Here is a 23016-nt window from a genome sequence, read left to right on the forward strand (position 1 = left end):
CCGTGAACAACTTGACTAAAAACCACTTAGGATGCTCCTTAAAATGCAGATTCCTCAGTGCCACAGCAGACACACTGCTTCAAACCATCTGGGAGGGAAGCCCAGGACGGCACATTTTAAACAAGCTCTTGAAATTATTCTGACACCCGTGATCTACAGACAAAGCATGTTTAACGTCAAGTCCAACCTGCCTTTAGAGGTCATCAACCAGGAGATGTCACATTGGCCGCTCTGCACTGGGGACTGTGTATGACACATAACTATTTGGCAAAAGACTCCAGCCCTACACACGTGGTGACATAACGGGGTGTGGGCTGTTTCTTTAGAGGAGCGTCCCACAGGCCTAGCCGTAGCCGTAGGTGCGGGCCCAGTGGCTCCCATGATGGTTTCAGGCAATGGTTGCTCTGACAACTTACTACTGATCTTGGGAAGCAATTTATTTCTCCCCCACCTATACTGAAAGCAGATCTGAGACAGTTTGCAGAAATACAATTTTACAAAATACACATGAAGGAGGTGTGGAAATAGGAACAAAAGGAAAATAGGGCAAGAACGTAAGACAAGGTTAATATAGAAAAATAAATACCACACGATAAATAGAAATAGTTCTGAGTTTCCTAGTGACCAACAAAGATGGGACCGGAACCATTTACAACATTCTCGACATTCACAAAATAAGACAAAAGCTGGTCAGAAAAAAAAAAACCTGAACTTCCCTAATACTGGCAAGTTGAGCTAAGCAAAGCTTTGTATTCTGAAAAGCATATCCATAACACAGAATGCCAATCCCTCCCCCTCCCCCGTGGAGGTACAGTGGTTCATCGGTGGTTTGCCTTCTGTAGATGAAACACACACTAGATAATGAATATCTACAGGAAAGTTCTAAGTTCCTTTGACTGAAGGATAGAAAACCAGTGGCATCAATGTGGGAGTTCAAGATGGTAGAACTAGAGATTATTCCTATTTTACTAAGATACCTGGTTGGCTAAACAATGTAGGGATTTCCAGTCTTTTTCACAGGTTCATCCTCTATTGATCCCAGGAATAGGACATCATTATAACGCAGCAGCATACTTGCAGTCCTAGAGACTAAGGCCATCATGGGATGCAAGAAAATTATAGACTATGGAAATCATGGGACTATGGAATTACAAAATTATAGGCCTATGGAATTGGAATGTGTCTCAGTACATGACGATTCAGACATCGACAGTGAATCTTGGATCATTCAGCTTGGGTAGGTTTAGTAACGGGCAACGTCTCCACCCAGTCAGAAGCAGACTGTTGGCACTGAGCTTATTCACAGGGTATCTGTGGTCCCCACAACTGGTATAGCCCCCAAACATCCTCCTTTATTTCACCTTACGATGACAGAGTGCTTCAGCTTTATGAATCTCTCTCAAAAACATTGTCTCCTCAAGTTCCAAAGAGCACATAAAGCCTAAGAGCTTTCCAGAAGAACTTAAGAATCTATATGTACTGCCCAATGTTTTCCAGTTTTCTTTTTGGATGGTTTCCTACTCTCAGCATCAGAAGATGATGTGTTAAACAGTAGGACAAAGACCATGAAGATTTTCTTATATGGCCTCTAATTGGAAACATAACCAACAGCAGCATCTAACTACCGGGCACTTAAGATGTACCAAGTGCGGTGCTAGGCTCGCGACAGGGAATATCTCAATTAATCCTCATAAGCACCCTGAGAACTAAATGCAATTGCTGCTTCCTGTTTCTACAGGTGATAAGATTGAAGCACAGAGGACTAGCGGGTAAGGCTCATATCCAAACACAGGCAGTGTGCCTCCACCATTCAAATATTCTAATTCAAGGTATCCCAACGGACCGAGATGAGTACCAAGACCCTGTGTAAATACCATCGTATCCATTTTCTACTGCTGCTGTAACACATCCCCACAAACTCAGCAGCTTAAAACAATGCGTATCTATTCTCTCACAGTTCTGTAGGTCAGAAGTCTGACATGCACCCCACTGGGATCAAATCAAGGTGTCAACAGAATCACTCTCCTTTCTGGAAGCTCTAGGGGAGGGTCTGTTTCTTTGCTCTTTTGAGTTGTTGGCAGATTTCAGTTCCTTACGGTTGTAGGACTGGCATCCCCGTGTCCTCGCTAGCTGTGAGCTGAGGGCCGGCCCCAGCTTCCAGAGGTGACTGCAGGCCTGGGCTTGAGGCTTCTTCCTCCATCTTCAAAGGCAGCAGAAGCAGAAGAGTCCCTCTCACCCTTGGAATCTCTCTTCCTCTCCCTCCATTGCATCCCTCTGGCTCTGGCGCCTCTGCTTCTGTTTTCAAGGGCCCCCATGAATCAGCATCCAGGATAATCTCCCTATTTTACAGCAGCCGTCTAGCCATCTGAATCCCCTTTTTGCCACGGAGGGTAATATATTCCCAGGCTAACACCAGGGGGCAGGTACCACAAGGGCCAGAATTCTGCTACTGCGAACACTCCACTCCCAACGGTGCCCATCCATACGTGTCTGAACCAGCTCTGACACACAGGGTGGGCCTGTGAACTGTACACTGTAAATGAAACTTTCCTAGGAGTAGGTCCTCATGCGATTAAGTGGGGACGTAGAAAGGAGAAGAGCGTGTCACCTGCTTGGATTGGCACTGGCTAGTTCCCAGCCCCAGGAGATGAAACCTCTTTCACGCTACCTGTCACAGGTGTGGCTTGGCCAAGAGCCTGGAGACAAACCAGGTGGCAGACGAAGCAGAATTTCCATCCGGTCAGTTCCACCAGGCGAGCAGCCTGCGGACAAGGCTCAGGTCACTGCTGAAGTCTCCTCTTGAGCCTGTTCATTTCAAAGACGGGAACGTTCTCTGCACCTTGACCACAGTTCTGCGCTCCCAAGTAGGTGTTTTTAATTGTAAGGAGAAAGGAGGGAAAGCATTCCAGGAAGACCAGGTTAAGTCTAGTCAAACATCTATTTAAATCATAACCTTTCAGATTTTAGTTCCTGGAAGGAGTCCTTTTTCCACCAGTGATCATCTTGTAGGTGTCATGAATCTGTCACCTAATTTCCCCTCTTTATTAAACCTTCTTAACTTAATTGAAGGAAAGGAAAACTGCAGGAATGCCTGTGATTTCCAAATTCACCAGCAGAAACCCACTCCTCTCTACCCTCGGCCTGAAGGTCACGTCCCCCCATGAATTAATCACATCCTCCTTGATGCTCCCATAATATTGTTTTTACCTCTATCATACACACCACAATACAAAGGGGTCTGGGGTCAAGGTTAGGGGTCTATGCAACTCCACCTCTCCCTGTCCCTACTGTGGTCAGCACCTTAGCCGGGTGCCTTCAAGGGGCTCCATAAACACTGCACAACCAATTCAACCTGTCATTTCTAATATGGAAGATAATCCCTGGGTTTCAGGAAGCTTTTCTTCAGGGTGTACCACCCAGGACGCCCCAGATGCCATCTAGTTAGAGGCACACCCTCTACCACTCTATCTCCCAAAACGTAAAATGATGCAACAGTAGAACCAACATCCTTCTGTCTTCATATGCTATCTGTAAGCCTTTTACAAATAGATCTTTTTTGCATTCTGTGGAGGGTACACAGATATTCACTATAAACCCTTTCCATTTTTCAGTACGTTTGAAAATGTTCACAACAAAATGCTGGCCAAAATTAAGAGATGAATCATAACTTGGAATTTGCTTCCTCAAAATGGTGTGGAAGTCAATCACAATATTTGCAAGCATCAACAAGAAGGAAGCCAAGAACTCATCGTGGAATTATAAACGCAAAGCTCTTAGGTAAGGGTTTGGTAAAACATGTTTGCTGCCCAGTAGGAAAAACCATGTACTGTAGTTGACCTTAGAATCATGGAAATAAATTCCTCATTCCGGTGAAACGTCCTGGTGACGTGTTTTATTTTCGCAGAGTGCAACGGGGCTACCCCAGTTGTCCCTGTGGTGTTTAGGGATGCAAGGTGGCATTCAGGAAGGAGTTTCGATTCTGAGCTCCGTTTCCTGTGAGCCAGGCCCCAAGCACCAGAAGAGCCACAGAAATGGATCACCAGATCAGGCAAACAGAGGAATCAGGTGTGTGGGAGGCAGCGAGCATTTCCACTGTCCTGAAAACCAAGGCCTCTAGGAAAAGAGAAGCCAAAAGGATGAGCCATCTGCTTCAGAAAAGAATGTCTCATGTCATCCAACCCTGAGAGGAAGTGCCCGGGTTAGAGAACACCCTCCAGATGCAAGATAAATCGTGCTCCTTACGAGAGCCAAACGGGGGAAAAATGAGGGGTAGATAGTACAACAGCTGAGACACCGTAACCTTACAATTCCCACATAATATGCAACATTACATGCGGTTACTTGTTCCTAAAGACAGCCAAAGGTAAAAATAAAAAACAAAACAGTCAACCAGCCAGGATGTAGAAACGACCTAAGTGTCCACCGACAGATGGAAAAAGAAAACATGGGATATACGTACAATGGAATAGTATTCAGCCTTAAAAAGGAAGGAAACCCTGCCATTCTCGACCATGTGGATGAACCTGGAGGACAGGATCCTAAGTGAAATAATCCGGACACAGAAGGATGACTGCTGTGTGATCGCACTCATATGTAGACCCTAAAATAGCCAAACTCGTAGAAGCAGAAAGTGGAACGGTGGCTGCAAGAGGTGGGGGGAGGGCGAGGGGGGGGACAGGAAGATGCTGGTCCAAGGGTTCAAAGTTTCAGTTACGCAAGATGAATGGGTCCCTGAGATCTCCTGCACGGCGATGTGACTACAATAACTATCTTAAGTATTCTCACCACAAATTTTAAAAAAAAGAAAATGGAAATTATGTGAGGCGATGGATATGTTAATTGCTTGATTGTGACAATATTTCACAATATATCAAATCATCACCATGGACGCATTAAATGTATTTCTATTTGTCAATTACACTGCAACCAAGCTGGAGAGTATATCAGTAAACTAGTTATTTGGGGCTGGGAGGTGTAAAGGGAGTAACAACTGTATAATATATCTTCCTCTACATTTACCTACATTTAAAAGGAATAAAATTCACAAGGTTATCACTTGATGAGACTTACAAGTCTCGAATTATCTTCATAGTTCCCGTGGCTACATCCTCGCATTTCATCAAATAAAAATGTGAAAGTGAACTAGATCTGCTACTTCTCTGGCCTCTATCAATGCCATCTCTCCCCCTTCCCTCCACGCTAAAGCTCATATATATCCTGGAAATGAAAGTGTTTATATCTGGCATACTCTAGTAGGGAGAGCAAAACTGAAGTGGCATAAGGAAGGAAAAAAAAAAAGTTCTCTGTTCCAGGACCTACCTGTCCTCATTACACATAATTTAAGTACTGAAGAGTTGTTTAATTTTAAACAACTTTTCTAACAGCCTATAAAAAGAAGCATCCCATCTCGCATGCGCTTACGCTGATTTGACATTTTTTCCGACCTATTTGGACGCACTTGTGCCCACTTAAGCCGTCTCTCTGGATTGGCCGCTCAGAGTTTTATTCTGCATGATTCGTTTCACCAATGGTCTGGAAACACAGGGAGGCAATAATGCACGTCTGTTTCGGACACCCACCCAAGAGACCTCCCTCCCTCTGGCCAGACCTCGCTGCTCCTGGGCAGGGCTATCTCAACTCTGCCTTTGGCTTTGATCTGGTTTGGGTATTTAAACGCTCCCTGTCGCCCAGTGGGGAGCTGAGTGACTTTGATTCAATAGACATGATGTCACCCCCTCAGTCCTTATGCAAACAGAGTGTCTAACACCTTCACGACAGAAGCCAAGCCAGCCGCCTCCTGGAGAAGCTGACAAGATAAGTATTTGGCGTTGACACCTGCAGGCGGAGTCGTGGCACAAGCAGGAAACTTAAGTTTAGATCCAGCAGCACTTCTGACTCCTATGAACACTTATTAAAGTCATAATGACATCAGATAGAGGGAAAACGACATCCCTCCTCCCTGAGGCCTTTTCTTCCCCCTCCACCATCTAGAAAGTCACAGAACATAAACCCCAAAAGAAGGCAACATCTTGTTTTATAACCACCGGTGAAATGGAAGTTCATAAGCATTCCTCAGATCTGCAGTGTTTCACCATTTAGAATTCCCTCGTTCAAATAACTGATGCTGCGCTTTCCTGGTGGCGCAGGGGTTGAGAGTCCGCCTGCCGATGCGGGGGACGCGAGTTCGTGCCCCGGTCCGGGAGGATCCCACGTGCCACAGAGCGGCTGGACCCGTGAGCCGTGGCCGCTGAGCCTGCGCGTCCGGAGCCTGTGCTCCGCAACGGGAGAGGCCACAGCAGTGAGAGGCCCGCGTACTGCAAAAAATAAAAATAAAAAATAAATAAAAAATAACTGATGTTATTCGCTTTGAGAGAGAGAACAAAGACCACATAGTCATTATATTTTAGAGGAACTGATCCTTACCTGTCCCATGAGCATCTACTATCATGTAAGGTAAGGCACAGCGCTGGGTACCCGCGGGGAAAAGGGGTGTTGAGAGGAACAAAGCAATGCATAACAAAGCATCAGAGAAGTTGGTGTCGAAGGTGATTTGCCCAGACCTACCCAGCTGGCAGGTGCAGCGCCCACGCTGGAACTGAAGGCTCCCAGCTGCCTCCTCTAGGCCACACCGAGTTCATCTGCAAACACATCGGCACCGCGGACGCCACTCCATGCTGACGTGCACTGGGGAAGGTCACCAGGCCCCAAATGTTCTCCTCAAGAGTCGTGGCACGTGGTGAGCAAATTCCCAAAAGGATTCCTTGATAAGATGGCATCTGAGCTGGGGCTTAACGAACAGGTCGAACTGAGAATGCGGACATGGGCAGTGATGCAATGGAAATGGGAGCAATCGGGAGAAAAGGCCACAGGAAGGAAGGAAATCACGGAGCAGACTTGGCTGGTTGAATGACAGTGGGGACAGAGAGGAGGGGAGGGGATGAAATGGAAAGGCCGTGGAGTCAGAATGGCATCCTGGCTTCCTTCGGGGCCATAAGGATCCGATGAAGGTGACGCAGGGGAGATAACACATCACATCTGCGCTACAGAAACGCCGAGCCGAGGCTGATGCAAGGGTGGGTGGGCAGGCGGGGAGGCTGGCAGAGAAGTCCAGGCCAAGCTCATAAAGACCGCATCTGGCAAACGTGGGGAGAGAATGGAGGGAAAAGATGGCGAGGATGCGAGTGAGAGATTTCAGAAGCAGAAACAGTAAGTCCAGCATCTGCTCGGGTGTGGGGGTGAGGCCAGGGGTCGAGGGTGAGCCTGAGCAATGAGCCCCCCGGTTCTCAACCCTCTGTCAGCACCGTCACGCCCACGCAGGCCTGTTCAAGCGTAGGCTCCCACAGCAAAGCCGCCGAGTGCTGGCGAGTCCAAGAAGGTTTCCATTGCACGTCAATAAAAATGAGAGATCTGTGCCGACTTACAAACTCTGCGTGACCGTCCTGCAGTGAGACGAGTGCGAAAGGGACACTGTCCAGACAGTTTGGTAGCAACTTGACCAATCATGTTATATCGATGGCATCTGATCATTAGAAATTGAGGCTTGATCTTATATGTATTTTGTTTTTTCCATTTCACCTCTCTTAATCGTTCACTTTTCATGAATTCGACAAAAGTATGGGTCCACAGAAATTTAGACATTTTAAAAAAGCCAACTGGGTCTTGCACAAAGACAGTCTGAGAAGCCAACTTTGACTACACTTTGAATGGATGGGTAGGCAAGAGAGAAGTACACGAGGAGGGGCTCCGAGCTGAGACACCTCCCCGTCGCTGACATCTGGCTGCCTGAATCCACCGGCTGCCGGGGTCCCCGCCACCACGGTCCGCTCAGCCTGCACGCGCATCTCTGAGAGCTGGCACCTGGCCACCATCACGCCCTGTGGCTACACGTTCCCTCCTAACTCCTACATCCGAGTGTGTGGCCCCCCCCCACCCTCGAAACTCACGGCCATCTCAGCCCCTTGTGTAGGTCGAGTGCCACATGCCAACCCTCTGAATCTTTTGCTGTTTTTCACAAACGTCCCCACACAGCATTCTGGATAGAAAAAGAACGAAGAGGGTGCAAGCGGTGTTAGAGAAGCTCAGGAATTTCTTAGGACTGTACAGCGGGGTGGGGTAAGCAGTGTCAGAGGGATAAAGGATTCCGGAGAGGAGGGTGAAGGCTCAGGGCAGAAAGCTTAGCTGCCCCTGAGAGAAGAATGTCCCCAGAGTGATGCGGACAGAGGTCAGACGGCAATGGAACAGGAGGAAATGGGCAGCGAGGGCAGAGCAGCTTTCCCTGCATGGCAGCGAGGCAGGGGAGAGAGCTAAGCAGCTTCACCAGACTGTTCTATCATGTGACTGGGCGCTATCTGGAACATTAACACTACTCTGAACAATAATTTTCTCCCCAAATCTCCAAATTCTCCCCTATCTGTCTATCTGCTTTTACAGCTGTAAGTTTGAAGCTATAAAAGTCTGTTTTTGCCTTGCTGAGATAATAGGATAATAAGTGACATCAGTCATTCTTTAAGGCCAAAGGCCATAAAGAATACAATACTGACATGTTCTTACCACCTGCCCCCCCCCCCGCAAAAAAAAAAAAATGCAGTTCTGTTTAAGCTTACAGAACACTTGGAAAAGGATGAGCATAGGGGGAAAGTTAGAAGTAAACTGGAGTCTACTTTCGTAAATTTCTTGGACTTGTGCCCTACCTCAATTGCCAGAATCTAAAACAGAAACACAAGGAGGCATCTTTGGGAGAGGAGCAAATCTTTTCAACTTGAGGACTGAGAAGGGAGATGCCAATAGGATCATTAACCATCCCAAAGTGGCCCAGATGCTTGCGGTCGATATTAGAAGAGATCTGCCTATTTTTATTATGAGCTCCTAAAATAAATACGGGAGGTAAGATACAGGATCGAGGCCAGTCACCACTGCAAAGAGTGGGCTTCACCCCAGAATTCTCTAATCCAAGAAAACCATTCACAAGCATCTTCAGCAAATTATATTCTTAAGGACGTTCAAAGCATATAAAAGCATGAACAGCAATGGCATCAATGAAAGATGGGAATTTTCACTACGCTTCCTGTGGGCTAGGATATTACTGCACTTCCTGGCATAGGCAACTGTTTAAAAGAATAGCTCTGGATAACTATCTTGATTGCGGTGATGGTTTCAGAAGTGCTTATATAAGTCAAAGTTTACCATATTTATACTTTAAATAAGCAGCTTATTGTATGTCAATCATACTGCAGGAAAGCTGTTTAAAAAAATAATCAGAGGGCTTCCCTGGTGGCGCAGCGGTTGAGAGTCCGCCTGCCGATGCAGGAGACACGGGTTCGTGCCCCGGTCCGGGAAGATCCCACATGCTGCGGAGCAGCTGGGCCCGTGAGCCGTGGCCGCTGAGCCTGCGCGTCCGGAGCCTGTGCTCCGCAACGGGAGAGGCCACAGCAGTGAGAGGCCCGCGTACCGCAAAAATAATAATAATAATAATAATAATAATAATAATAATAATCAGAGATACACAATAGAATTACTCTCCTAGAATTAATTTCTGAACATAATATAGTCTGGAGTTTCTCTGCTGTGTTCCAGAGAATTAAAAGGCCGTAGCAATCAGGGTCCAGCCAGGGAAACAGAAATCCCAGCAAGTGTTTGCAACAGAGGGAATTGAATGCAGGGGACTGGAGGCATCCTCCATCCTCCAGGGAAAGCAAGCAGGTTGTGGTGAGACACCCCATGGATAAGCAAGAGTCAGAAGCCACTTCCATCCTCAGGAAGAAAGCCTGGGGCCATCAGTGGAAGATGGCAAAAGGCAGCCCTTCCAGAGGGAGCCAGAGATGCAGAAGAGCTGTAGCAGCTGGAAAGGCAGCCTCCTGGGGTCCCATCCCTGCTCTACAGAGAAGACCATGGGAGGGTCAGAAGCGGCCCTTGGGAGAGAGAGGCCCGGGTCTGACACAAGGATGTCTCAGGGGGAAAAGAGGGTTACAGAAGAAAAGTCGGTTCAGAAAACTCTATCAAAGCAAGTTAGCAGACTTCCCTACTGCTGTGCTTGTCAGGGCTTTAACATGCTTCTAGACGTGGAAATCTCAAAGAAAAGAATATGACATAGGGCAGAAGACCCAAATAGACATTTCTCCAAAGAAGACATACAGATTGCCAACAAACACATGAAAGAATGCTCAACATCATTAATCATTAGAGAAATGCAAATCAAAACTACAATGAGATATCATCTCACACCGGTCAGAATGGCCATCATCAAAAACTCTACAAACCATAAATGCTGGAGAGGGTGTGGAGAAAAGGGAACCCTCTTGCACTGCTGGTGGGAATGTGAATTGGTACAGCCACTATGGAGAACAGTACGGAGGTTCCTTAAAATACGAAAAATAGAACTACCATACAACCCAACAATCCCACTACTGGGCATATGCCCTGAGAAAACTATAATTCAAAAAGAGTCATGTACCACAATGTTCATTGCAGCTCTATTTACAATAGCCAGGACATGGAAGCAACCTAAGTGTCCATCAACAGATGAATGGATAAAGAAGATGTGGCACAAATATACAATGGACTATTACTCAGCCATAAAAAGAAATGAAACTGAGTTATTTGTCATGAGGTGGATACACCTGGAGTCTGTCATACAGAGTAAGTCAGAAGGAGAAAAACAAATACCGTATGCTAACACATATATATGTAATCTAAGAAAAAAAATGTCATGAAGAGACTAGGGTTAGGATGGGAATAAAACACAGACCTACTAGAGCATGGACTTGAGGACACAGGGAGGGGGAAGGGTAAGCTATGAGAAAGTGAGAGAGTGGCATGGACATATATACACTACCAAACGTAAAATAGATAGCTAGTGGGAAGCGGCCGCATAGCACAGGGAGATCAGCTCGGTGCTTTGTGACCACCTAGAGGGGTGGGATAGGGAGGGTGGGAGGGAGGGAGACGCAAGAGGGAAGAGATATGGGAACATATGTATATGTATAACTGATTCACTTTGTTGTAGAGCAGAAACTAACACACCATTGTAAAACAGTTATACTCCAATAAAGATGTTAAAAAAAAAAAATGACAAAGTGCTTCCAACGCTCTTCCTCTGCATAGCATTTAGGAAAAGTGTTCCATGAAACGCTATTTGGAAGATGCTGATCTAGCCCAATACTCGCATTTTACAGACAAGGAAAGACTCAGAACTTTGGTTAAGTGGCTTGAACATGCTACTGTAAAAAGGGAGAACACGAAAACTAGAGGCTGAAGCTTCCCGAATCTTAATCAGGTGCTCTTTCCTCAACTCTCTACTGAAGAGGCCTTAAGCACTTTCTAGCACCATCAAGAAAACTAGCTTAAACTTAACCATTCTAGTGAGCGATGCATCGTTTTGGTGGCAGAAGCTACCAGAATCCATGGAGATGTATACAATCTGCTGTTAGGTCAAAGACCACCAAAGGCATCAGCACTATGGAAAAAGAACAGATAGAAAATAGGAAAAACATGCAATGGAGTTGCTAAATTTATTAATGGGAGGAAAAGAAGAAAGGGAAAAGCAAGAGGAGAGAGGGAGAAACTAAGCTCCAGTGGGTACCACCTGCATCCGCGCAGCTATGCTAGCTTCCACGTCTTAGAGTGATGACGTGTATGTGCATGCATAACAATAGAGACGAACAACCTCAATGAAGTAGGTGAATTAAGCAAGGTGCCAGATTTGTGGGACGAGTTCCCAAAGTTGGTATTAGGGGGTTCTGCCCTAAACAGACCCCATAAAAACGCAAAGGCCTGCTCCACGGATCTCGGGAAAAATGCAACTCTCCAAATATCTTCAACTGAAGACACCTGTGTCTTCCTCACTTTAACCTCCATAACCTTAGCCCCACCCTTCGGTATCATTTCGCTTTGGGCTTGATTAAACTTCTATCCCCCCCAGACAGAGAGGCGGTTAAACCACAGCGCATACCAAGTCAGGTGTTAGAGAACAAAGCTGAATTTCTCAAATCCACTGATCTGGCCCCGGTCCCAAGCTCCTCTTTTTGAGAGGTTTCATCTCTGCAGGGTTGTGGGGGAAATAAAGGAGGTTATTTAGCTAGAATTCAGTGAGAAGCCATCCCAATAACACGGAGAGCTGACACAAAGAGACCTGGGGAGAATTCATGAAGTGTCTCACCTGTACAGGATTTGTAAAGAAATGCTCACAAGTTCCCAAACTACTCCAAATGAATTGCTCACTGTTTGTTCAAAAGCACTCCTTAGGGTTACCATGTTTCTTGTTTACATTACTGCATCTTCTCATTTATTTACCATTAATTTGTGTAGCCCTTTCTCATAGAAAACAGTTCTAAGCAAATGAGCCTCACCTACAAAGACCTCTGGTTTACGCAGTCTCCATTAACTTAATTTTAATCTGATCTAAACAATCTCTCCCGAGGAAACCTTTTCAAGTCCCCGATCCTGCCACTAAGGCCACGAAAAGGTATTTTTGTGCGTTTTTCAATGCAGTACTCACACTAAGTTTTAACAATAGTTTTTCTTCCTTTCTGAAAACGTTAACCCCTCCCCCAACAACCTCCCAAATTTTAATAATTTACGAGCACAGAATTCCTCTAATTCTTGTTCATTCTTCAGGCCTCTTTCTTTCACTCGCCCAAATCCCGCCAAGCATGGATCAAACAGGGCACAAGCCAGGGAGAAATTTAATCGCTCATATCTCTGCCTGAGGGATTGTCTAGGTACTATGGTGACAGACACCTCACTGAAAGTATGTGGGCGAAAAAAGATTTTTAAACTCCTAGACTAAAAAAAAAAAAAAAAAAGGATTTCTAATGGATTTGGTGTCAACATACAGAAGCACAAAATAAGGCCTATGTAGTCAATCAAAATTACTTATACACTGATGGGGTAAAGCAACAGAAACGAAATATTGTTCGACAAAGGTATCTTGTTTCCCTTCCCCCAAACTCTGCATATTTTGAATTTTAGGATTTTTACTGATCTGCTTTTCTGGCTAAATGTACAGTTTCTCCACAGAAGACTTTCAGGGCAGTGAAAACTACTCTGGTGTGGTGCCATGATGATGGATACGTCAGTAGACGTTCACCCAAAGCCACAGAATGTCCGACACCAAGAGTGAGCTGTAACGCAACTATGGATGCCACAGAATGTCCGACACCAAGAGTGAGCTGTAACGCAACTATGGACTTCGAGTGACAATGGGGTGTCCGCGCAGGTTCACTGACTGTAACAAATGTACCACTCTGGTGGGGAATGGTGATCCCCGGAGGAGTTGTGCACATGCGGGGGCGTGGGGTTATGTGGGAAACCTGAGCTTTTTGCTCAATTTTACTGTAGACTTAAACTACTCTAAAAAGTGTATTTTTTTAAAAAATGCACAGCTTCTCTGCTAATTTATCCTGATAGAGTGTTCAATAAAATTTGCAAAACCAGTAACACTTTCAGTCCTTCACTGTGTAGTTTACAAGGCTCTGTCTTTAGAATATTTCAACTCATAGACTGAGAAGGGGGTGGGGAGAGAAAATAAGCGGTCTCAGAGATTAAGCAAGGCCGATTATAAAAACCTCCCGGTCTCATCAGCACAGAAAATAGCTCACAGGGATGATGTAGTCAGTTCATGCTCTGCTGAAACACGAGTCAATTTTCTGCCAGCCCATGTTCATGAACAGGAAACCAACAAGACTGTAAACACAGGAATAACAATCAACAGGCGCAGATGTTTAAAGCTGGAAGTTACATTCTGGACAAGGTGAAAAGGGTAAGTGGTAGGAGAGTCATAGTAAGGCTGTCGGCGGCGGATATCAAAGTGCAGCGTGGAGAGGGCTCCTGGGCAGTGCTTTCTGCCTGCTGTGAAGCCACCCGGCTCCTCCCCCCTCGGAGCTCTCAGATGATGAGAAAACAATCTGAACATAAAATCAGCACTACAGAGCAAGGACATTTCAGGCGTAGGACAATCCCCGAACTATCTGGCAGGACCAGGAACCAAGGGCGTGTGCCCATAAACCCAAGAGCCAGGAAGGCTCTCCCACTCAGAACCAGACCCTCATTCTGCAAAAATGTTTGAAGGGGAGTCTTAGACCCAGTCATCTGGGACTGGGTTAGAGATAACAGGACCGTGGGGACCCATCCAGGAATTACCTGATGTAATTTAGATAGCATCTCTATTATGGACCCAATCTCTTTAATAATGGATATGGGCAGGGCAGGAAGAAAATCAGTGCCTGCCGACATCAGTAGAACAATGCCGCTCAGGGCAGAATGGTTTTCAACTCATTTTTGGAGCAGAAAACAATTCTTTAAGGTCAACAGTCCTTCGACATACCAAAGAGGGGGATATTTTTAGAGATGCATAGTTTTTTTCTTTTCTAAAAGCAGAGTTCTAGGAGAGAATGCTATCCACTCAGAGAAAACCCACAAAATTCCAAGATCTGGGCTCCCCATCTCTTGCCGTGGGCTGTGGCCTTGCATGCTTTTATAATTTCTCCTGAATTATCCACTCACACCTGACCAACAACTCGATAGCCCTACTCCTCTGACGCGTTAGGCTCTCTCTGTGGTTCTGTCGGCTGTTCCTCGGCCTTAAGATGTACCAGCAGAGAGGAAGAAACGGTTCTGAGTACATCTAACAGATGTAACTGCAAACAACAGAAACACATGAACATGCAAGAACCTTTCAAGCTGTCAACTCTAGGACCCACGGATAACACAAACGGACCAATCATCCCCAACTGCCTATTGATAGAGAAAACCCAACTTAAAAAACAGGTTGTCCGTTGCTGGGCACGTTCCTCCACAAAAACAACAGTCATGGAAGGTAGCTATGTGATCCCGGCCAGCTCCAGAGTCTAACTTCATAAGGAGGCTGAAATACTATATATTTACAGTGGAAGATGTAATTGCAGAGAACAATATTTTCAAAACACTAGTAAACTGAGCCAAAAAATCCAATCTGCTTCAGCGCACTACAATGTCTTATTTTTAAAGCTTGGGGTGGGGAGGAAAAATTAGGAGTTTCGGATTAACATATACATGACTACTACATATAAAACAGATAAACAACAAGGACCTACTGCAGAGCACAGGGAACTATATTCAATATCTCGTAATAACCTATCAGGGAAAAGAATCTGCAAAAGAATCGATATATATGTATAACTGAATCACTTTGCTGTACATCTGAGACTAACACAACACCGTAAATCAACTATACTTCAATTAAAAAAAATTTTTTTAGGGCTTCCCTGGTGGCGCAGTGGTTGAGAGTCCGCCTGCCGATGCGGGGGACGCGGGTTCGTTCCCCGGTCCGGGAGGATCCCACGTGCCGCGGAGTGGCTGGGCCCGTGAGCCGTGGCCGCTGCGCCTGCGCGTCCGGAGCCTGTGCTCCGCGACGGGAGGGGCCACGACAGTGAGAGGCCCGCGTACCGCAAGAAGGAAAAAAAATTTTTAGATAAAAACACACCAAAAATTAAAATAAATAAAAAGCATTTTTTTAAAAAGCTGGTGGGGGAAGACATACAGGTATAACTCTGCGGCTCCGAGAATTTCTGGCGCGCACACAGACTTTGGAGGTTGATATGGCCCTGGTTCTTTAGTAACTAATTTTTGTGAAAACGGGAATGGCTTTCCTTCTCCTTGACACAGTTGTCACCGCTTTCATACATTCCAGGTAGGACGGGGACCGTTTTCTGGACCCAAGCTTCCAGAAGACAAGAGGAGGAGCCAGTAAGTAAGGGTATTATGAGAAAATGTGCTTGAAAAAGAGCAACTCAGCTGTAATGTGAAAACAGAAATGAAGGCAACAGAACACGCCAGCTCTTCGTGGGGAACACGAAAGGGGAGGAGAAGAGGCCACCTGCCGCCCCCCATCAGCCCCTGGGTGACGGCCGCTCAGCCAGGACACTACGTCGCCTCCCTAGGATGCGGCGGGGTAGGGTAATGGCGTGGGGAGGGTCGGGGGAGAAAGGTTAATGGATCACAGCTGTTTACACTCATGGGATTCTGTAAAGGACTCACATCTTAGGAAGTATCTATGTTGGTTTCTACCCCTTTTACTCAGATACTTACGGAAGCTTAGTCTAGTCAGGAATGCAATGATCCGATTACAATATTGCCTACTTTCCTTCCTACAGCCGGGGGTGCCGAAGGTGGTGATGTGACAAATTCAGACAAGAGGAGAGGCTTGTCCTTATTCAGAATAAGGCTCCAAGTGGAGAAGTTAAGAGAAAAGTGCAAGGGTGGGGGAGGAACTGGGAGATGGGGATTACATCTACACACTATTGATACTATGTATAAAATGGACAACTGACAGGGAACTCTGCTTACCGCGCTGCGGGGATGCACATGCGAGGGAAACCCGAAAGGGAGAGTTTTTTTAAAAAAGAGAAAACTGCAAAGGCTTTATATTAAGGAAAAAAGAGCATTCCACGGAAGAATTCATTTTTCAATACAGAATGGGAAACAGCAGAGGACTGCCTTGAGAAAAATATTACACAAAGCTGGTTCATTACCCAAGAAATTGTACCGCTTTGCCTTGCTTTCCTTTCCTCTCCTAACTCAGCTTCATAAACAGACGAGGGAGAGGCAAAGATGAGAGCAGTTGGTGACCTGAGTTTGCTGTCCTACCTTTGATATCCAGTGTTCACCCTCCCACCGCCGTATCCAAGGAAAATACTGAGGTGAAACCCAACATTGAAAGTAGCTGAACTCGGAAGACACAGCGATGAAACAATTACATGCTGAAGGAAGTGCTGAAGTTTGGGTGTTTTTCACTTACACAGATGTTTATATCACAAGGGATCCTTCCTCCATGCTAATCGGAGGTAAGCTCTCAAGTAGAGGAACCAAGAATGATTCAGCACATTTCAAAAGGATTTCTACCCATTCTTAGAAGGCAAGCAGAGGAAGCACCGTCCAAGGTCTAAACAATGATATCTGCTCGCCCTTTGACCCGAGTTGAGGAACACTTGGTACAACTTTTTTTGTTGAAATACCACTGAATCTCACATTGACTGTTTTGAAATCTCTTTAGGAGACTATCTACTCCTTCTTTGAGCCACACAATTGCAACCAAATTCTCCAAACTATTTTTGCCCTGAAGAGCCTGCAGGCAACGGATTTATTTTCTGCTAACAAAAATCTTCCTAAGTACAGGCAGCTTAAATGAAAAATAGGACCGCTGATCCTGTGAGAAAAAGACAGTACAGTGTATCTGGTTACAAATCCAAGTAGGGAGTATTCCATTTTTCTTCTAATTTATGTTTCCCGAGAGTAATTTTGTTCAGAAGATTGCCAGTATTTTTAGTACAATAAGTTTCTTGTTACTTGTACTAACACATGCTGATTCCTTTTTCTGACCACAGTTTGAGTTTTTTATTTCATTGTATCCTAGCATCTGTAGATCAACTCCTCATTAGTTTAAAGTAAATAAACGAAGTCTGAAATGCAGAGATTTAATGAAACCTTTGCACTACTCTGAAATGTGATGCATATTAAAAATTAATATACATATGGGTAACTAATAAAGAGGTATATTAATAAAGCATGATGATATACATCAGATATCATGAATCTCAATGTCCTAAATGTCTTCACTTACCTCAAGTGTTTTACTTAATAAAAATCAGATATACCATTTGTAAATGATCTAAATAAAACATCAGATATACCCTTCCAGATTAGTGAAATATGAATTGTAAATGAATGCGTCTACTTTCATTCATTCAATCTCGATTAAGCACCTTCTGTACACTCAGCATTATGCTAGGAACTTAGGTTACAACAGTGGATAAGCCTGGTTGCTTTTCGAGGCTGACAGCCTAGAGGGGTGACAAACAAATGAGTAAGCAAATTTTAAAAGAAAAAAAACAAACAAACTCCTTGTGATAAGTGCAACCAAGGAAATAAACAGGGCGCAGTGATGGTACATAAGTGGGTGAGGGTGAGAGCAGCGCCAGTTTCTATGGAGTGGTTAGAGAAGGCTTCTTCTCAAAGGTGAATTCTAAGCTAAGACCTGAGCTAGTTCAGGATATTTCTCCAAGGTCACCAAATAGGCAGGCTGCCCAGACACTTTTTAGCATTAGAAAACAAGCAGAAAATGGCATGCGGTGCTCAGATTGAATGCAGGTTCAGGAGCGCACCAAGCTTGCCCAGCGGGCAATCTGCACACCAGCCGGTTAGGACAAAGGAGGTTACACATCCTCAGACTACTCACCCAGAGAGGGTGTAAAACCGTCAACATACACAGAGTGGGCCAGTCAAATGACCAGCCTTCAGGATATGCAAGAGAAATGTATCCTGTTGATTCATGCTTCCTGAAAACCACTCTGACTGACAAGGCTCAAAGCATTTGCAACGTATTTCATGAGTAAGTTACTCCCCCGTTGCAGGGAAGAAGGATGTTTACACCTATGTAACATATTCCCTTATTTCAGTTTGTAACTTACCTAACTCAGCAGACATAAGAATACTTTAAAACCCATGCTGTAACCTGTTTCTTTCTGTAGGTTCTTCAGAGTCATGTAACACAGTAGCTAACACGCCATTGACACAGAGTAAGAAAGCTGTGGAATTCTCCCAGTGTCCGTATTTAGAGAATCCACATTGCTAAGGAATCACTTCCTTCAAATGAACTGTCCTTATGCTCAGAGCTATGATAAGCAGATTTTATCACATTTTTAGCCTCTCATTATGAAATCCCCCTTTCCTACTGCTAAATGGATTAAGATTAAATGGAACTGCTTGACTGGCAGGTGGCACAGCTTGTGACTTGGATTCTACTTACCTGGAAATGATTTTCTCCTCTAATCGCCCATGTGGAGTCCAGGATTGGACCTACAGATAGTTATAACTTGCAGTCAGAAAGCCCAGTGGTATGACAGGAGGGGCATGGGACAGAATTCCCTACCCAGCAATCTTTTTCCTTCCATATCAGCCTGTCCCGGGCCTGAAATGACCCTACTGTTGAGTTCTCTTGGAATTTTTCAGTGCTGTTTTTTGAATCTTTACAAATCTTTCTGAAAAATGAAAATATCCCTAAGCAGATACTATGTTAAACCATCGCTTTAGCAGGATTAGTTGACAACCAGCCCCAAGCAGTGCGACTCAGAAGCAGTGCCTACCTGTAGACCCGGAAAGGTCAGAAGAGCAAGGAGTGGGGAGAACTCGGAGGTCACTCAACACAGTAAACGGTACCATCCTTTACTCAAGCTAATTCTCACAATTGCAAATACCAGTGGTTCCCAAACTCCACTGGAATCACCTGGGGAATCTTTAAAAACGCTGATACCTGGTTTCCACCTCACACGTTAACTACTGATATGGGGCACCACCTGGGCACTTAGACTTCAAAAGCCCTCAGGTAATTCTCATGTACAGCAATGTTTGGGAGCCACTGACATAGGAAGCATTGCTCCTAACTGTTTTCTGGGATGCTTTGATTTCCTTCAGACATCAGGATCTCCCACGCCAGTGTTTCTTGACCATGGCAGCACATTAGAAAAACCTAAGGCCAAAAAAAAAAAAAAAAGCCAGAAACTCACCAGCTTAAGATTCTGGCCGAAGTGCTCTAAGGAGCAGCCCAGCATTCCTTACTTCTTTCCATGCCCCAGGTGACGCTAATGGTCAGTCAAGGTCGAGAACCATGGTGTAAAGCCTAGGAACTCTTTCCTGGAGACTATAATATGATCGTCCCTGGAGGAGCCAGAAGTGCGTGCCATTCTTCCCACTCTGTTCAGGTAGGGGCTACCCCCCAAAAGGCAATAACACATTTCCCCAAGGCTGTGGGGAAATTCAGGGGAGGGCGGCGATGGGTGGAATTTACTAAGCCAGAAGCAGCAGAAATGTTAGAATAAGAAAAAGCACTGGTCCCTCGCCTCCAGCCCACGTTCCCCGCGCCCCAACTTTACTGACTGGCATGAGAATTTCCTTAGAATACTTCTTGGAGGTGGCTCAACCCTGGATTTTGTCCCAACACACTGTGACATTTCCGGTCCAATCAGAAACCCTGGCAGCGCAAGGAGCAAGACAGGCAGGCCTGGAGACTCCACTCCCCGCGTCATGAGTCTCCCAGGAGGGTTTCCGCACCACCTGGATGTCCATCTTCCTGCTCCAAATCCTCCCGGACCTCGCCCCTCAGCCCCACTCCTCCTTCCCTCCTCCCCCAACGCTCAGGGGAGCTGAGAATCATCTCCTAGAGACACTTGTAAAAGATTCGCTTCGAGTTTTTACATGGGAATCGTTCAAGTAAATAATGTCCTTAAAAGACGGACGTCTTCGACGTGGCTTGGAGACGTGGTAGCGCTACTTTGGTGGCCGCTAACCCACTTTGGGGCCCGGCCAGAGCCACGCGTCTCGCACCAGAAAGGAAGTCCGCGGAGACCCACCCCACCGCGCGGCTGCGCCCACTTGGGGCGTGGCTACTGCGCCCCGTTTCTCCCCGCAGAGAACGCGTCCCCTACACCGCTTTGTCTACGCTGAGCTGAGTCAGTTTATGAATGAAGAGTAGCACAGACCGGAGGCGCCGATTCTGGAAAAAGTCTTCCTTACACCGTTCTCATTAACAGATGAGAAAACTCAAGGGGGAAGAGGCTCTGTGACTCCGTCCGGGTTTGCCACAGAACATTTGTGGCTGAGCCCGATTTAGCCGCCCTTGAATTTCCATTCTGTTGCCTGGCAACCGGTTCAGACCAGCTCAGGGCCCAACCCCGGCCCCCAACCCACACCCTTTCCCTGCCCGTGCAGCTGGAGCCGCGCGGATCAAAAGTTCGGCCTTCTGGGGCACCGGCCAAAGGCATGTGAACGAAGGCACTGGGTGGGTGACCCCAACTGGGCTCGGGGTCGGGCCCCAAACCCGCGCGAGCCCCGCCTGGCCGGGACTGGCGCGCCTCCCGCGGTCCGTTCGGGACCTCCTTCTGCATCCGTCCTCCCCCAATTCCGTGAATACCACTTAACGCAATCATGTCAAGTTTCCAGAGTTCTCAGCTGCTCTCGGGTTCCCCGGAGTCCCGGTGGGAAAACTAGCACTCAGAGCGTTAAGGATGCAGAACCAGACCAGGAGGGGAAAGTGCTGAAGAGCTTTCTCCTTCCCAGCTGGCTCCACTCGGGCCGGACTTCTCTGCCACGGTCGGGCTGGCGTGGCCCGAGCCGGGCACCAACGGGAAAAGCGCGGACTGTGCTCCGGCCGCCCACGGAGACGCGCCAGCCAGCGCCGCTCTCGGGACCCAGCGTCCCAGCCCGCCCGCCGCCGCAGCGCTCAGCCCGGGCGCGGGGAGCGCACGTGCCGCCCCCGGCCGCGCAGGTGGTGGGAGGGCAAAACCGGCCCGTCCCCGCGTCCCCGCCGCGCCAGCCTGGTTCCCCAGCGCCAGGGGCTCCTCCACCCTCTCACTCCCCCTCCCCGGGCCCGGGAGACTGGAAAGGGGGGGCGGGGGGGGGGAATGTGCCGGTCGCCACGCTCCCCCAAATCCTCACCCAGGTTCACGAAGCTCATGACCATGTCGGCGTCGTTGAGGAAGGCGCTGTCCTGCGCGCTGGTCAGTGGAGACGCGCCGCCGCCGCCGCCGGGTCCGGGCGCCAGGACGCTCCTGCTGCCGAGGGCCGCCTGCCGGGGCTGGGACGCGCCGGCCCCTCCGCGCGGCCCGGGCTGCCGCCTCTCCTCGTCGGAAGCCCCGTCCTCGTCGTCGGCGGCGGACAGGGCGTTGTACAGGTCCAGCATGAAGAGGGGCGCGGACTTCAGCCGCCCGGGCGGGGGCTCCCCGCGAGGCTGCTGCGGCGGCAGCGGCGGGGGCGGCGGGAGCGCAGGGGGCTGCGGCTGCTGGAGGCCGTGCAGGGGCCGGGGCCGGTGCGGGAGGCCCAGCACGGCGAGGATCTCCTTCTGCATCTCCCGCTTCTCGTGCGTCTTGAGCCTCCGGTAGAGGAAGCCCGAGGAGGAGGTCTGCGGCGGCGGCGGCGGCGGCTGCTCCGCGGGGCCGGGGCGCCCGCCGTCCCCCAGCAGCGCGCCCCCGGCGGCGGGCAGGGGCGGGGGCCCGCAGCAGCCGCAGAGCAGTCCCCACCACCAGCACAGCCACGGCGCCCTCCGCCCCAGCATCCCCGCCGGGCCGGGCGGGCCCCGCGGGCCCCGCGAGGCGTGGAGCGGCGGAGCGAGGCCGGAGCGCGGCCGCGGTGGCCCTTGGGCGTGAAGAGCCCCGCCACCTCTCGGCGGGCTCGCTTCCCCTTCCTGGCCCTCAGTCCGTATCTCTCATGGTCGTCTGGGGCGCCCGCAGTTGCCCAGGCTGGAGGGGAGGCGAAGGGGGCGATCCCCGGGAGGGCCGCTGGGGGGGCAGGGGGGGAGCCCCACGCTCCCGCGCAGGTCCCCGGCGGCGCAAGCTCCGGGCCAGGTGCGTCCGAGTCGGGGCCGCGCGGCAGCCGGCGCCCTGGCTCCTGGGTGGGTCACGGCGCAGTCTCTCCGGGGTCTGGCTGCCCGCGCACGTGCGCTGCCTTGCGCCCTCCGGGGCGGCTGGACGGACGGCGGGGCCGCTCACCAGCTGGGGAGGATGCCCGGCCTCATCCCCGCGCACGCCTCTCGCCGGCTTGCACGGCCGCCGTGAAGTTTACCCCGCCGCAGGGCCCCGGCCGTGGCGGACAGGGCGTCCCAAGGTGCCCACCTTCTCCGCGAGGCTTACAGTTCCTTCTCCTCTCACAAACTCCGCGCCCCCTCCGCCCTCGGGCACGGCACTGTCGCTCCCCCTCAAGATCCCGGCGCGCCGTTCCACTCCCCAAGCGGAGGCGGTGAGGCTCTTGCTTTCCGTTCCGTGCTCGTTCGGCTGCCCTGCAAACCCCGCTCGCAGAAGGGATGGGAGGGAAGCGGACCCGTGCGCGGAGCGGCGGCGTCGGCGCCGGAATTCGCAGGCTCCCGCCTCTCGGAGCCGCGCTCCCCGCAGCGGCCAACGTGGGCTTTCTGGTGCGCGTCTCGCTCAGGTACCGCACTCCAGCCCCCGGCTCTCCCCGCCCTCCTGGCAACGGACAGGCTGGCGGCCAATGAAGAGG

General features: G+C 48.6%; 1 protein-coding gene across 1 annotated transcript in view; it reads right to left on the minus strand.

Annotated features, from left to right (window-relative positions):
• The window catches only part of BMP6 (bone morphogenetic protein 6), a 150034-nt gene extending 127084 nt beyond the window's left edge, over positions 1–22950 (minus strand). The window contains exon 1 of the mRNA XM_059076749.2: positions 21463–22950. Within this exon, the coding sequence (XP_058932732.1) occupies positions 21463–22078 (616 nt within the window). The 5' untranslated portion in view covers positions 22079–22950. The remainder of the gene's footprint in view (positions 1–21462) is intronic.
• Positions 22951–23016: the final 66 nt, after the last annotated feature.

This window comes from Kogia breviceps, chromosome 10 (assembly GCF_026419965.1).
Source record: "Kogia breviceps isolate mKogBre1 chromosome 10, mKogBre1 haplotype 1, whole genome shotgun sequence".
NCBI classification, from domain to species: Eukaryota; Metazoa; Chordata; class Mammalia; order Artiodactyla; family Physeteridae; genus Kogia; species Kogia breviceps.